Raw genomic sequence first — 15746 nt, 5'->3', positions numbered from 1 at the left:
TAGCGGGTGTCTCCATGCTGTGTGCGCTCTGGGAGACGTGTAGGAAGCACATACAGTAGCGCGTGGCTCCATGCTGTGTGCGCTCTGGGAGACGTGTAGGAAGCACATACAGTATCGCGTGGCTCCATGCTGTGTGCGACGTGTAGGAAGCACATACAGTAGTGGGTGGCTCCATGCTGCGTGCGCTCTGGGAGACGTGTAGGAAGCACATACAGTAGCAGGTGTCTCCATGCTGTGTGCGACGTGTAGGAAGCACATACAGTAGCGGGTGTCTTCATGCTGTGTGCAACGTGTAGGAAGCACATACAGTAGCGGGTGTCTCCATGCTGTGTGCGCTCTGGGAGACGTGTAGGAAGCACATACAGTAGCGCGTGGCTCCATGCTGTGTGTGCTCTGGGAGACGTGTAGGAAGCACATACAGTAGTGGGTGGCTCCATGCTGTGTGCTCTGGGAGACGTGTAGGAAGCACATACAGTAGCGGGTGTCTCCATGCTGTGTGCTCTGGGAGACGTGTAGGAACCACATACAGTAGCGGGTGTCTCCATGCTGTGTGCGCTCTGGGAGACGTGTAGGAAGCACATACAGTAGCGAGTGTCTCCATGCTGTGTGCGCTCTGGGAGACGTGTAGGAAGCACATACAGTAGCGGGTGTCTCCATGCTGTGTGCGCTCTGGGAGTTGTGTAGGAAGCACATACAGTAGCGGGTGTCTCCATGCTGTGTGCGCTCTGGGAGACGTGTAGGAAGCACATACAGTAGCGCGTGGCTCCATGCTGTGTGTGCTCTGGGAGACGTGTAGGAAGCACATACAGTAGCGCGTGGCTCCATGCTGTGTGTGCTCTGGGAGACGTGTAGGAAGCACATACAGTAGCGCGTGGCTCCATGCTGTGTGTGCTCTGGGAGGAGACGTGTAGGAAGCACATACAGTAGCGGGTGGCTCCATGCTGTGTGTGCTCTGGGAGACGTGTAGGAAGCACATACAGTAGCGCGTGGCTCCATGCTGTGTGCGCTCTGGGAGACGTGTAGGAAGCACATACAGTAGTGGGTGGCTCCATGCTGTGTGCGACGTGTAGGAAGCACATACAGTAGTGGGTGTCTCCATGCTTTGTGCGACGTGTAGGAAGCACATACAGTAGCGGGTGTCTCCATGCTGTGTGCGAAGTGTAGGAAGCACATACAGTAGCGGGTGTCTCCATGCTGTGTGCGCTCTGGGAGACGTGTAGGAAGCAAATACAGTAGCGGGTGGCTCCATGCTGTGTGCGACGTGTAGGAAGCACATACAGTAGCGGGTGTCTCCATGCTTTGTGCGACGTGTAGGAAGCACATACAGTAGCGGGTGTCTCCATGCTGTGTGCGAAGTGTAGGAAACACATACAGTAGCGGGTGGCTCCATGCTGTGTGCGACGTGTAGGAAGCACATACAGTAGCAAGCTATCAGCCCAACCACAAGGTCTGAATTAGCCCTAAAGTTATAATGGAACTTCTTTCTCCACAGGTTTTGTCAAACACTAAAGATTGCTGTTTTGCTTCTGCCGTGGAGTGTCTACAACAGATAAGGTATGTGTGGTGTGTGTAACATTGTGCGGTGTTTGTGTGTAACAATGTGCAGTTTGTGTGTGTGTAACAATGTGTGGTGGGTGTGTAAACAATGTGTTGTGTGTGTATAACAATGTTGTGTGTATAACAATGTGCAGTGTGTGTGTGTAACAATGTGCAGTGTGTGTGTGTAACAATGTGTGTTGTGCGGTGTGTGTAACAATGTGCGGTGTGTGTGTGTAACAATGTGCAGTGCGTGTGTATAACAATGTGTGGTGTGTGTGTGTGTGTGTATAACAATGTGCGTTGTGTGTGTGTGTGACAATATGTAGTAGTAGTTCATTTATTTATAAGGCGCCACAAAGTGTCAGCAGCGCCGTACATAGCAAACAAAAAAACAAATTACAAGGTAACGTACAGGGTGTGTTGATAAATAGGGGTATAGCTGGCAGAACTAAAATCAGCATCAGTTCTGAAGTAGGTGTCGAAATTGTCAAGGAGACTGAAGGTGAAGTAGAGGAAGGGAAGAACAGGGCAGGAGCACTGGTGAGGATATGTGGTGTGGTGTGTATAACAATATGTGGTGTGTATGTGTATAACAATGTGTGGTAGGTGTGTATAACAATGTGTGATGTGTATAACACTGCAATGTGTGGTGTGTGGTGCGTGTATAACAATGTGTACTGTGTGGTGTGTATAAGAATGAGCTATAGGCATCAATGTGTGCGGGGATGATCTGCGTGGCATAGGTGACAGCACAGACTGGAATAAGGTGTGTGTGTATAACACTGCAATGTGTGGTGCGTGTTTAACAATGTGTACCGTGTGGTGTGTATAACAATGTGGGCGGGGCTGATCTGCGCAGACTGGAATAAGGTGTGATGTGTATAACAATGTGTGATGTGTATAACAATGTGTGGTCTGTATATCAATGAGCTATAGGGGCTGATCTGCGTGGCACAGGTGACGGCACAGACTGGAATAAGGTGTGTGTGTGTGTGACAATGTGCGGTGCGTGTATAACAATGTGTACTGTGTGGTGTGTATAACAATGTGCCCGGGGATGATCTGCGTGGCATAGGTGACAGCACAGACTGGAATAAGGTGTGGGTGTATAACAATGTGTGATGTGTATAACAATGTGTGATGTGTATAACAATGTGTACCGTGTGGTGTGTATAACAATGTGCGCGGGGATGATCTGCGTGGCATATGTGACGGCACAGACTGGAATAAGGTGTGTGTGTGTGTGACAATGTGCGGTGCGTGTATAACAATGTGTACTGTGTGGTGTGTATAACAATGTGCCCGGGGATGATCTGCGTGGCATAGGTGACAGCACAGACTGGAATAAGGTGTGGGTGTATAACAATGTGTGATGTGTATAACAATGTGTGATGTGTATAACAATGTGTACCGTGTGGTGTGTATAACAATGTGCGCGGGGATGATCTGCGTGGCATATGTGACGGCACAGACTGGAATAAGGTGTGCGTGTATAACAATGTGTACCGTGTGGTGTGTATAACAATGTGCGCGGGGATGATCTGCGTGGCATATGTGACGGCACAGACTGGAATAAGGTGTGCGTGTATAACAATGTGTACCGTGTGATGTGTATAACAATGTGTGCGGGGATGATCTGCGTGGCATAGGTGACGGCACAGACTGGAATAAGGTGTGGGTGTATAACAATGTGTGATGTGTATAACAATGTGTACCGTGTGGTGTGTATAACAATGTGCGCGGGAATGATCTGCGTGGCATAGGTGACGGCACAGACTGGAATAAGGTGTGGGTGTATAACAATGTGAACCGTGTGGTGTGTATAACAATGTGCGCAGGGATGATCTGCGTGGCATAGGTGACGGCACAGACTGGAATAAGGTGTGTGTATATACAGAATAGGAGTGCTAAATGTGATGGGTCACACATGGTGCTTTGTGACTCCAGGGTTGTGCCCAGTGTTTCCCATAACACTCCCGCCACTATTGTGTCCCCCTACAGCACTACATTTACACCATCAGACAAACTGAAGGTCATCCAGCAAACCTTTGAGGAGATCACGCAGGAAGCCCAAGAGGCGCACAAGGAAGGCTTCCTCTGGTCCATGGATGAGCTTTTCCCCGTTTTCCTCTATGTTGTCCTTCGGGCCAGGTCGGTCTAGCTATAAATATACTGTGTTTGTGCTTCCACCTGCTGAAGGCAAAGTCTCAATGAATGTTTTCCTCATCTCTGCTCAGAATACGAAATCTGGGTTCAGAAGTACATCTGATGGAGGACCTGATGGACCCATATCTGCAGCATGGAGAGCAGGGGATAATGTTCACCACACTGAAGGTGAAGTCATCTCAATCTATCTAGAAACGTATCTAACCCTAGAACATTTACAGCTCATGTAGTGACTGGCGACTATTAGTTGTAATGAGTTCTGAAGATGGGATGTTGCCCATAGCAACCAATCAATGGGTAACATCCTATCTTCAATAGAGCTCCCATTTTAGTAAATATGTCCCTTGGTATAATTTTCCCCTAAGCCTAATTTATCAAGTGAAAATACAGACTAGTACTGGTGGGAGAACCTGGAAACAAACGGCCAATGAAAACGAAACATCCAAATGTTGCTGCAAGGAAGATTGGATAGATAGGGGCATAGGTAAAGCTGCAGGTACCATAGGCTAACGCTGGGTAGTGGAGTGAGTGAGCGAGCATTCCAGCACCCTCCCAGGCAGACCAGGCTCCTCCCCTCCTCTACCCCGCCTCCAGGCCAGGCAATACCAGGGATCATGCTTGTGTGTGGGCAGCAGTGCCGGTAGCAGTGCCGTCTGGTGCGCACCGGATCCCCGCTATTTTACCAGCGCTGCATAAGACAAAACTGTCCCTGGTGGCCATGTGTTAGCAGGGGGAGTGGGCTCTCCTCACACAGCCACTCCCTCGGGGACAGTAAGTGGCACATCCCACGCCAATTCCCACCACTGCTCCTTACTGCCTCTCCCATATCAAGCGGCCTGGGACAAGGAGAGCTCTTCAGCCACCAGGAGATCCACTGCTTTGACGTCAGAGATCCTAGGCTAGCCCTCCCTGTACCTCTTCTCACAGGACACAGGTTACAGAGTTGTGCTCCAGTCAGCCATAGCTGTTGAATGTGCTTAGTGCCATTTTTTCTTTGCATTGTATGCCTTGTATGCTTGCTGTGTACTGCTTTAACACTATCAAAAAAGCCAGTAAGACAAAGGCCCCAGCATTGCTGTCCTGCACAGCGTGTAATGCTGGTATATCTCCCAGGACTATAGCTCTTATTCAAACAGGGCAGATGTAACATGTGCAGAGAGAGTTAATTCTGGGTGGGGTGTGTTGAAACTGAAATCTAAATTGCAGTGTAAAAATAATGCAGCCAGTATTTACCCTGCACAGAAACAAAATAACTTACACAAATCTAACTCTCTCTATACATGTTACATCTGCCCCACCTGCAGTGCACATGGTTTTGCCCATTTTGAGAACAAAGGGCCTATGTCCAAGGACGGCTTATGCACCAGCTGGTATAATGCGCAACCACCGCCCATAGCTTCAGCCTTCTCTCAGGAGCCTGCTTGAGCCATGTCGCTTACTCAGATGATGGTGCAGCTGGTAGATAGGCTCTCAACTGCACCGCCCCAGCAGCCGGTGATGCCATGCTCATCCCTGGCTGGAATTGTGCCCCGGGCGTTGGAGCCACCATGGGTGAGCTCCTTATCTGCCTCTGTCCAGGGCTTACAAAAAAACCTTACAAGGTAGACCTGATAAGCGCAGGGCTACGGTCAGGGAAAGCTCTTCCTCTCAGCCCCTCCGTCAGCATGACTCTGACACAGGATGAGGACCAGGGGGAACTTGTAGATGCTGATGAGGAGGACGCCTCAGACAAAGAGTTGTCACGCGTTGATGTGGCGACCTTAGTCACAACGGTTAAGGGAGCCCTAAATTTAGAGGACCCTGCTGAACCGCCTAAATCCTTGGGTCTTATCTTCAAATGCCCTAAGTAGATTCTATCTTTATTCCCTAAATCCAGGACTTGTAGAAAATCCTCTTGGAGTCCTGGAAGGTACCAAACAGAACATTTACCCTACCTAGACTTTTTGCCTCCCTTTACCCCCTCCCTCAAGAGTATAGGGTTACTTCTCCAAGGGTAGATGTGCATGTGGCTAAGCTAGTGAGATCCTCTATGCTGCCCATCCCAACCCGACCGATTTGAAAGTTGGAAAACTTCCTAAAACTCATTTACACCACTTCCGGCAAAGTAGCTAGGCCTTCCCTGGCATCAGCCTGGGTGGCTAAGGTCATGTAGAATGGGCAACTACCCTAACGCAGCACAGGGTATGCCTGTGGAGGACCTCCTACTGACCATTGAAGTGGTACATCAGGTCGCCCTCTATTTAGGGGAGACATCACTAGATCACCCTTACCTCCCGAGTGTCAGCTTCGGCAGTTGCAGCGCGAAGGCCCTTGTTCCTGTGCTCTTAGAAAATGGACCCATACTCCTAAGAAAACCCATGGGCCACCAGACCCTAAGACCCTAAGCCAGAGGACAAACCCTACGCATGACGGGGTGGGCCTCCACCTGGGGGATCTCAAGGTGGGAGGCCAACTGTTGGGGTTTTCAGAAGTCTGGCTAGAAACCACAACAGACGCCTGAGTTTGGAATGTCGTCTCCTAAGGCTGCTCCCTCACCTTCCGGCGTCATCTACCAAACTTGTTCTTTTCCACAAATTCTCGAAATGAGCAATCCATCCAGAAGTTCCTACAGTCGAGAGTCATAACACCGATCCATTCGTCTCAACAAGGCTCAGGATTCTACGCCAGCCTCTTTCTAGTCCGAAAACCCAACAGGTCATGTCGTCCCATTCTCAACTTGAAAAGACTCAACAAGTTTGTTCGAATCCCGTCCACCAGTGGACCCTCCTAACAACGGATGTCAGCATTCTGCAGATTGGGGGCAGTAAGTTGCCAGAGATCGTTCCAGGGACTTTGGAAAGCTTAGGAAACCCAACTATCAATCAATGTCATCGAACCGAGGGCAGTCTTCCGGGCACTTTGCTTGATGGAACCCTGGCTCGTGTGCCGCCCTGAGGTTCAGGCAGACAATGCGACTACGTTGGCTTATATCAAACACCATTACGCCACTCACAGTTGGGCTCCCATGGTGGAGACATACCGCATTTTTCAATGGACAGAGAAGAAGATCCCTGCTCTCTCAGCGATCTTTATCCCGTCAGACTCTGGATGTCGGCGAATGGGCCCTCCATCCGGAGGTGTTCCAGATGCTGGTAAAGCATTGGGGCAGACCTGAGGTGGACTTGATGGCATTGTGCCACAACCACAAGGTTCACTCTATACAGGTCCAGGTCTCGCGACCCAGGTACTTGCATGGTGGATGCCCAGTCATCCCCATGGCTGTTTGCTCTAATGTATGCTTTCGCTCCCATTTCGCTCCTCCTAAAAGTATCGCAAGTTAAAGGCGGAGGTCCGCATACTGATCCTGGTGGCTGCCAGTTGGCCCAGATGGATCTGGTTCTCTGATGTACAGGCGCTGTCAGTAGCCCCTCTCCCTCAACGTCCAGACCTGCTCTCTCAGGGACCGTATCTACACCCAGATTTGCAGCGTCTGGCTTTAACGGGGTGGCAGTTGAGACCTCCCTGATAACTCAAGAGTAATCTCAACCATACTCAGGGCACGTAAGCCTTCTTCAGCCGGTGCTTATCATCGTATCTGGCGGGCTTACTTTTCCTGGTGTAGTGCTCGCCACATCAATCCCAGGACTTGCCGTTTGGCCAAGATTCTGTCCTTCTTGCAGAAAGGCCTGGAGGCTGGATTGCGTTTATCTTCTTTGTAGTCACAGGTTTCGGCCATCTAATTCCATAGGAAGTTGGCATTGTTGCCGGATGTCCACACATTCCTGCAGGGCGTCCTACATATCCAGCCTTGCTTTGTTCCCCCGGTAGCCCCGTGGGACCTTTCCCTGGTACACACTGCTCTTCAAGCCCCACGGTTTGAGCCCTTCCGGTCAGTGGACCTTTGTTGGCTTACCTGGATGACCGTTTTCCTGTTAGTGTTTGCTTCCACCAGGAGGGTGTCTGACCTCTCAACTCTGTGCTCTGGGTCCCTGTTACTGATCTTCCATTCTGATCGGGCGGTTCTTCGAAGGGGTGCCGGACGTGGTCCCAAAACACCGACATCCGGGTTCCCGACGGCCACCTGCTATTTTCCCTCATGGGGTCCACGTCCCCCATAGAGGGAGAATAGAATAGGTGGCTCACGTAGCGAGCCACCGTGTCTGCAGCGTGGCGAGCGCAGTGTGGCGTTACCTGCCTTACCTTCTTGCGCTGTTGTGCATTTGATACATTTGCCTCCCAGGACTCTGCTTTTCGCTAGAGTGTACTTGCTGCGGCACTTCCCCACCCTTAGGTGGCTGCTTTAGGACGTCCCAGCATCAGCCTGTGGCCCCTGACGTGTCCCGAAGAATAAAAGGAGATTTATGTCTTACCTGTTAAATCTCTTTCTTCGAGGACCTCAGGGGCCACAGGGATCCCTCCCTGCCGCGCCTGCTTTCGTTATGTTACTGATATGGTTACCTAGTTCCTCTCTTGTGTGAACTACATTACAATGTATTCAGAATGTATTTCTGTGTGGTGCTTCTCTTTCTTCTCTCTGGTCTCCTGCCTTGGCTTGTTAAAAACTGAATTGCCTGGCCTGGAGACAGTGTAGAGGAAGGGAGGAGCCTGGTCTGCCTGGGAGGCAGAATAAATGTAACCTCCTGTGTTCTGGAATGCTCTATCTCCCACTCCACTACCCAGCATTAGCCTGTGGCCCCTGATGTCCTCTAAGAAAGAGATTTAACAGGTAAGACATAAATCTCCTTATCACCAACCACTATGCCCCATAAGATGAGGGGGCTACTGCTGGTATCACCAAGCAATTCATCCCATAAGATGAAGGGGCCACTGGTGCTATCACCGGCCACTGCTGGTATCACCCACCACAACATCCCATAAGATGAGAGGGCCACTGCTGGTATCACCAACCACTACGTCCCATAAGATGAAGGGGCCACTGCTGCTATCACTGGCCACTGCTGCTATCACTCACCACTACATTGGAGAGGTGCAAGATGTTGTCACTTACACTCTTAGTGACAGAGTTTCTCCTATGGATGGAGATAGCCTAGACCCAGTTCTTTTTCACGGGTTAAATAAATTACTTTTGTCCCTTAGTGCTTCTTCTAGAAAATAAATAACATAGTGCAACACCTTTGCAACACAGGGGGGAACAATTTATTCAAAGATTGCACTCACAAAAGTAGGATAAAGCAAGCATATAATCACCAGCCGGGGATAAAGACACGGATGGATCTCACCAACCACTGCCTGTGGTTCCGATTTGGGATGCCAGAAACGGGTCCTCTAGTTTTCGGAACTGCGGGGTGCACAAGCAGATTCGGTGGTCCTTCCCAATAGCAATACTGTAGCTGTACCTGTGGCTGGAGGACAGTATCGCTATTGGGAAGGACCACCGAATCCGCTTGTGCACCCCGCAGTTCCGAAAACTAGAGGATCCGTTTCTGGCATCCCAATCAGAACCACAGGCAGTGGTTGGTGAGATCCATCCGTGTCTTTATCACCGGCTGGTGATTATACGCTTGCTTTATCCTACTTTTGTGAGTGCAATCTTTGAATAAATTGTTCCCCCCTGTGTTGCAAAGGTGTTGCACTATGTTATTTCTTTTCTAGAAGAAGCACTAAGGGACAAAAGTGAATTATTTAACCCGTGAAAAAGAACTGGGTCTAAGCTATCTCCATCCATAGGAGAAACTCTGTCACTAAGAGTGTAAGTGACAACATCTTGCACCTCTCCAACCTTAGCGCCCGGGACACTGACATCTTTTCTTCTGGTGTACTTGTTTTTTCAAGTTGTGGTGTAACTTGGTTAGTGCTCTGAGCAGCTTTGGTTTTATCTTGCGCAATTGTACAGACTCCACTTTTTCTACTCACCACTACATCCCATAAGATAAGAGGGCCACTGCTGGTATAACCATCCACTACGTCCCATATGATGAGGGGGCCACTGCTTGTATCACTCACCATTACATCCCATAAGATGAGAGGGCCACTGCTGGTATCACTCACCATTACATCCCATAAGAGGAGAGGGGGCCACTGCTGGTATCACCAACCACTACGTCCCATAAGATGATGGCCACTGCTGGTATCACCAACCACTACGTCCCATAAGATGAGAGGGCCACTGCTGCTATCACCGGCCACTGCTGCTATCACCGGCCACTGCTGCTATTACCCACCACTACATTCCCATAAGATGAGAGGGCCACTGCTGGTATAACCATCCACTACATTCCCATAAGATGAGAGGGCCACTGCTGGTATAACCATCCACTACGTCCCATATGATGAGGGGGCCACTGCTTGTATCACTCACCATTACATCCCATAAGATGAGAGGGCCACTGCTGGTATCACCATCCACTACATCCCATGAGATGAGAGGGCCACTGCTGGTATCACCCATCACTATGTCCCATAAGATGAGAGGGCCACTGCTGGTATCACCCACCACTACGTCCCATAAGATGAGGGGGCCACTGCTGGTATCCCCAACCACTACATCCCATAAGATGAGGGGGCCACTGCTGGTATCACCCACCACTATGGTCCTTATTCAGATCTGATCGCAGTCAAATTTGTTCTCAAAATGGGAAAAAAACATATGCTTGTGGGGCAGATGTAACATGTATAGAGAGAGTTAGATTTGGGTGAGTTATTTTGTTTCTGTGCAGGGTAAATACTGGCTGCATTATTTTTACACTGCAATTTATATTTCAGTTTCAACACACCCCAGCCAAATGTAGCTCTCCCTGCACATGTTACATCTGCTCCACCTGCAGTGCACATGGTTTTGCCCATTTTGAGAACACATTTGTACTGCAATCAGATCTGAATAAGGGCCTATGCCCTTTCAGAAGAGGGACGCTGCTGGCAAATGGCCACTGTGCTTGTTCTAGTTGCCTTGGTAAGTGGACATTCATCCCAAGGATGAATGAAACATCACCTGAAGTCTCAGCAAAGATGGAAGACCTTTCCATCGTCATGCCTGGCATGCTCCTCTTCCCAGGGTGCTGAGTGAAACACAGTTGCTAAATCCACTTGCTGTGTTGCCATGAATTGCGCAGCTTGGTGCCCTCAGGTAGATGTGGGTGACGGAAGAAAAGCAATTATTAACCATGGTATAAACCTGGAAAATAAATACAAGACATCAAGGGATATTGGTAACCCTTAATTGTTATGTCCTTGATCCCACTGTGTCCAGAGCAATAACACCAGTTGTGTGATGGGGTTGTTTAAACTTGCCTCGTAGAGGTCATACGATATAACTAGGGGCATTTGTACCCTGCTCTATGCTGGAATGTGGTGGGGGGGGGGTGATTCATATTGCTCTGCTGAGGTCTCCATCATACAGTATAACTAGGACCATCCTTACTCTGCTCTATGCTGGGATGTGGGGGGTGATTCCTATCGCTCTGCTGAGGTCTCCATCGTACAGTATAACTAGGACCATCCTTACTCTGCTCTATGCTGGGATTTGGGGGTGATTCATATCGCTCTGCTGAGGTCTCCATCGTACAGTATAACTAGGACCATCCTTACTCTGCTCTATGCTGGGATGTGGGGGGTGATTCATATCGCTCTGCTGAGGTCTCCATCGTACAGTATAACTAGGACCATCCTTACACTGCTCTATGCTGGGATGTGGGGGGTGATTCCTATCGCTCTGCTGAGGTCTCCATCGTACAGTATAGCTAGGACCATCCTTACTCTGCTCTTTGCTAGGATGTGGTGGGGGGTGATTCATATCGCTCTGCTGAGGTCTCCGTCATACAGTATAACTAGGGCCATCTGTACCCTGCTCTATGCTGGGATGTGGGGGGGGTGATTCATATCGCTCTGCTGAGGTCTCCATCATACAGTATAATTAGGGGCATCTGTACCCTGCTCTATGCTGGGATGTGGGGGGGTGATTCATATAACTCTGCTGAGGTCTCCATCATACAGTAAGACTAGGACCATCCTTACTCTGCTCTATGCTGGGATGTGGGGGTGATTCATATCGCTCTGCTGAGGTCTCCATCGTACAGTATAACTAGGACCATCCTTGTTCTGCTCTATGCTGGAATGGGGGGTTGATTCATATCGCTCTGCTGAGGTCTCCATCATACGGTATAACTTGGACCATCCTAGCTCTGCTCTATGCTGGGATGTGGGGGGTGATTCATATAGCTCTGCTGAGGTCTCCATCATACAGTATAACTAGGACCATCCTTACTCTGCTCTATGCTGGGATGTGGGGGGGTGATTCATATCGCTCTGCTGAGGTCTCCATCATACGGTATAACTAGGACCATCCTTACTCTGCTCTATGCTGGGTTGTGGGGGGGTGATTCATATCGCTCTGCTGAGGTCTCCGTCATACAGTATAACTAGGACCATCCTTACTCTGCTCTATGCTGGGATGTGGGTGGGGGGGGTGATTCATATTGCTCTGCTGAGGTCTCCGTCATACAGTATAACTAGGACCATCCTTACTCTGCTCTATGCTGGGATGTGGGGGTGATTCATATCGCTCTGCTGAGGTCTCCATCATACAGTATAATTAGGGGCATCTGTATCCTGCTCTATGCTGGGATGTGGGGGGGTGATTCATATCGCTCTGCTGAGGTCTCCATCATACAGTATAATTAGGGGCATCTGTACCCTGCTCTATGCTGGGATGTGGGGTGTGATTCATATCACTGCTGAGGTCTCCATCATACAGTAAGACTAGGACCATCCTTACTCTGCTCTATGCTGGGATGTGGGGGGTGATTCACATCGCTCTGCTGAGGTGTCCGTCATTCAGTATAACTAGGGCCATCCTTGCTCTGCTCTATGCTGGGATGAGGGGGGAGGCACCAGGCCATCTGCTACAGGACATATGCTGCCCTGGTCTGTGTGACATGTCCTTGCACCCAATGTAATGTGGTTCTGTCTATGGTTAGATTGTCGCAGTCTGGTTCCCTAGCAGGTGGGCTTGTTGTGTATATTGGAGCCCTGTCTCACATACTGTATGCTTTTGTTTTATTCCAGGCATGCTATTACCAAATCCAACATGAGAAACTCCACTAGACGTTACTGCCGCCACAATCAGAACCCTGCCATCCCGGATCCCATGGCCATGCCTGGGGGTGTATGGTTGGCAGATCACCCAGAGGGGGCGCTACACTGCCAATGCCTGGTGCTAATGTGTGAGACGTGAAATCCTTCCCTGCTATATACTTATAGGAGGCGGGAAAGCAGCTGCAGAATATGGCACAGATCATTATTATTGCTGCTTATTTACAGCCAAAGCATCAGTCATCAGCGTATGGGATCGGCTACGGAGTCCACAATCCACTTCTTAGATCAGCATTGACTGTGGCTACATCCCAGCCTGGACACTGCGCACAACGGATATGAACATGGTTATAATTTTATTTTCATGTCCTAACCTTGGAAAACCTATTTAAACAAAGATTTTATTTTTCTCCCCATTGTGGCCTGTCGGGGGCGGCAGCCAATTACAGAACAATGTAATATATTATCATCCCTCGTTTCCTCCTGCTCACTAGGGGGTATCTAAATAAGACCACCACTCCCAGCGTGTATCAGCCGTGCTTCTAATAGCATCTTAGTAATAAAAGCGATGTCCTACTAAATGCTGGTCTTAATAACCCAGGAAATAGACACCTAGGAGTCTTTTGATGGACATTAAAGTGGCTGAAATGGTCTCGTGTGGGGCAGCCGGCTACAGGTGACCACTCTCCCTCTGTACAGTCACACAGCAGCCAGCTACAGTTGACCACTCTCCCTCTGTACAGTCACACAGCAGTCAGCTATAGGTGACCACTCCCAGCTACAGGTGACCACTCTCCCTCTGTACGGTCACACAGCAGTCAGCTACAGGTGACCACCTTCCCTCTGTACAGTGGAGCTATAGGTGACCACTCCCACTCCCAGCTACAGGTGACCATTCTCCCTCTGTACAGTCACACAGCAGCCAGCTACAGGTGTCCACTCTCTCTCTGTACAGTCACACAGCAGCCAGCTACATGTGACCACTCTCCCTCTGTACAGTCACACAGCAGTCAGCTACAGGTGACCACTCTCCCTCTGTACAGTCACACAGCAGCCAGCTACAGGTGACCACTCCCAGCTACAGGTGACCACTCTCCCTCTGTACGGTCACACAGCAGCCAGCTACAGGTGACCACTCTCAGCTATAGGTGACCACTCCCAGCTACAGGTGACCACTCTCCCTCTGTACAGTCACACAGCAGCCAGCTACAGCTGAACACTTTCCCTCTGTATGGTCACACAGCAGCCAGCTACAGTTGACCACTCTCCCTCTGTACAGTTACACAGCAGCCAGCTACAGGTGACAGCAGTCAGGTACAGATGACCACTCTGATCACAAAGCAGCCAGCTACAAGTGACCACTCTTCCTATGTACAGCAGCCAGCTACAGGTGACCACTCTCCCTCGGTGCAGTTACACAGCAGCCAGCTACAGATGACCACTCTCCCTCTGTGCAGTTACACAGCAGCCAGCTACAGGTGACCACTCTCCCTCTGTGCAGTTACACAGCAGCCAGCTACATGTGACCGCTCTCCCTCTGTGCAGTTACACAGCAGCCAGCTACAGGTAACCACTCTCCCTCTGTACAGTCACACAGCTGTCAGGTACAGATGACCACTCTCCCTCTGTACAGTCACACAGCAGCCAGCTACATGTGACCACTCTCCCTCTGTGCAGTCACATACCAGCCAGCTACAGGTGACCACTCTCCCTCTGTACAGTCACACAGCAGTCAGGTACAGATGACCACTCTCCCTCTGTACAGTCACACAGCAGCCATCTACAGGTGACCACTCTCCCTCTGTGCAGTCACACAGCAGCCATCTACAGGTGACCACTCTCCCTCTGTGCAGTTACACAGCAGCTAGCTACAGGTGACCACTCTCCCTCTGTACAGTCACACAGCAGCCAGCTAAAGGTGACCACTCTCCCTCTGTACAGTCACACAGCAGCCATCTACAGGTGACCACTCTCCCTCTGTGCAGTCACACAGCAGCCATCTACAGGTGACCACTCTCCCTCTGTGCAGTTACACAGAAGCTAGCTACAGGTGACCACTCTCCCTCTGTACAGTCACACAGCAGCCAGCTAAAGGTGACCACTCTCCCTCTGTACAGTCACACAGCAGCCAGCTACAGGTGACCACTCTCCCTCTGTACAGTCACACAGCAGCCAGCTACAGGTGACCACTCTCCCTCTGCAGTTACACAGCAGCCAGCTACAGGTGACCACTCTCCCTCTGTGCAGTTACACAGCAGCCAGATACAGGTGACCACTCTCCCTCTGTACAGTCACACAGCAGCCAGCTACAGGTGACCACGCTCCCTCTGTACAGTCACACAGCAGCCAGCTAAAGGTGACCACTCTCCCTCTGTACAGTCACACAGCAGCCAGCTACAGGTGACCACGCTCCCTCTGTACAGTCACACAGCTGTCAGGTACAGATGACCACTCTCCCTCTACAGTCACACAGCAGTCAGCTACAGGTGACCACACTCCCTCTGTACAGTCACACAGCAGCCAGCTACAGGTGACCACGCTCCCTCTGTACAGTCACACAGCTGTCGGGTACAGGTGACCACTCTCCCTCTGTACAGTCACACAGCTGTCAGGTACAGATGACCACTCTCCCTCTGTACAGTCACACAGCAGTCAGCTACAGGATCCCTGAGCCCAACTGGCCATTTCCTAGGACACTATTGCTGGGTACTAGCTTGCCAGGTGCATGATTACTAGTGTCAGGGAATTAACTACAAGCTGCATAAACCGGCCTTCATTGCACATTAGTATCCTGGGATGTTTGATAAATAGGTATTGAAAACATATTCTAAATATTGCTTCACATTTATTGTGCACTTTGATTATTTCTACAGATGTATTCACTAAATTCTATACATTATTATACAGAGGTCTAGGCACATCCTTGCCAAATTTTAATGCACAATTTTTTTTTATTTGGTCAGTTGAGGGGATCTAAAAATAAAGTGAATGTGAAATGCAGGAGTTTAAGTACC

The 15746-nt window shown here is 49.9% G+C and overlaps 1 protein-coding gene across 2 annotated transcripts in view; it reads left to right on the top strand.

Annotated features, from left to right (window-relative positions):
* The window catches only part of ALS2 (alsin Rho guanine nucleotide exchange factor ALS2), a 149021-nt gene extending 135708 nt beyond the window's left edge, over nt 1-13313 (top strand). The window contains exons 31-34 of one of the 2 annotated variants that reach the window (XM_083154087.1): nt 1493-1554; nt 3541-3690; nt 3777-3873; nt 12706-13313. In XM_083154087.1, the coding sequence (XP_083010213.1) occupies nt 1493-1554; nt 3541-3690; nt 3777-3873; nt 12706-12744 (348 nt within the window). In that variant the 3' untranslated portion in view covers nt 12745-13313. Of the gene's footprint in view, nt 1-1492; nt 1555-3540; nt 3691-3776; nt 3874-12705 lie in introns of those variants that run through there. The other variant, XM_083154088.1, reaches the window with a different exon arrangement.
* Nucleotides 13314-15746: the final 2433 nt, after the last annotated feature.

The sequence above is a fragment of the Crinia signifera genome, chromosome 7 (assembly GCF_055691185.1).
Source record: "Crinia signifera chromosome 7, ASM5569118v1, whole genome shotgun sequence".
NCBI lineage: Eukaryota > Metazoa > Chordata > Amphibia > Anura > Myobatrachidae > Crinia > Crinia signifera.
Note: the sequence above shows the minus strand (reverse complement) of the source record. Positions and strands in the feature narration are given on the sequence as shown.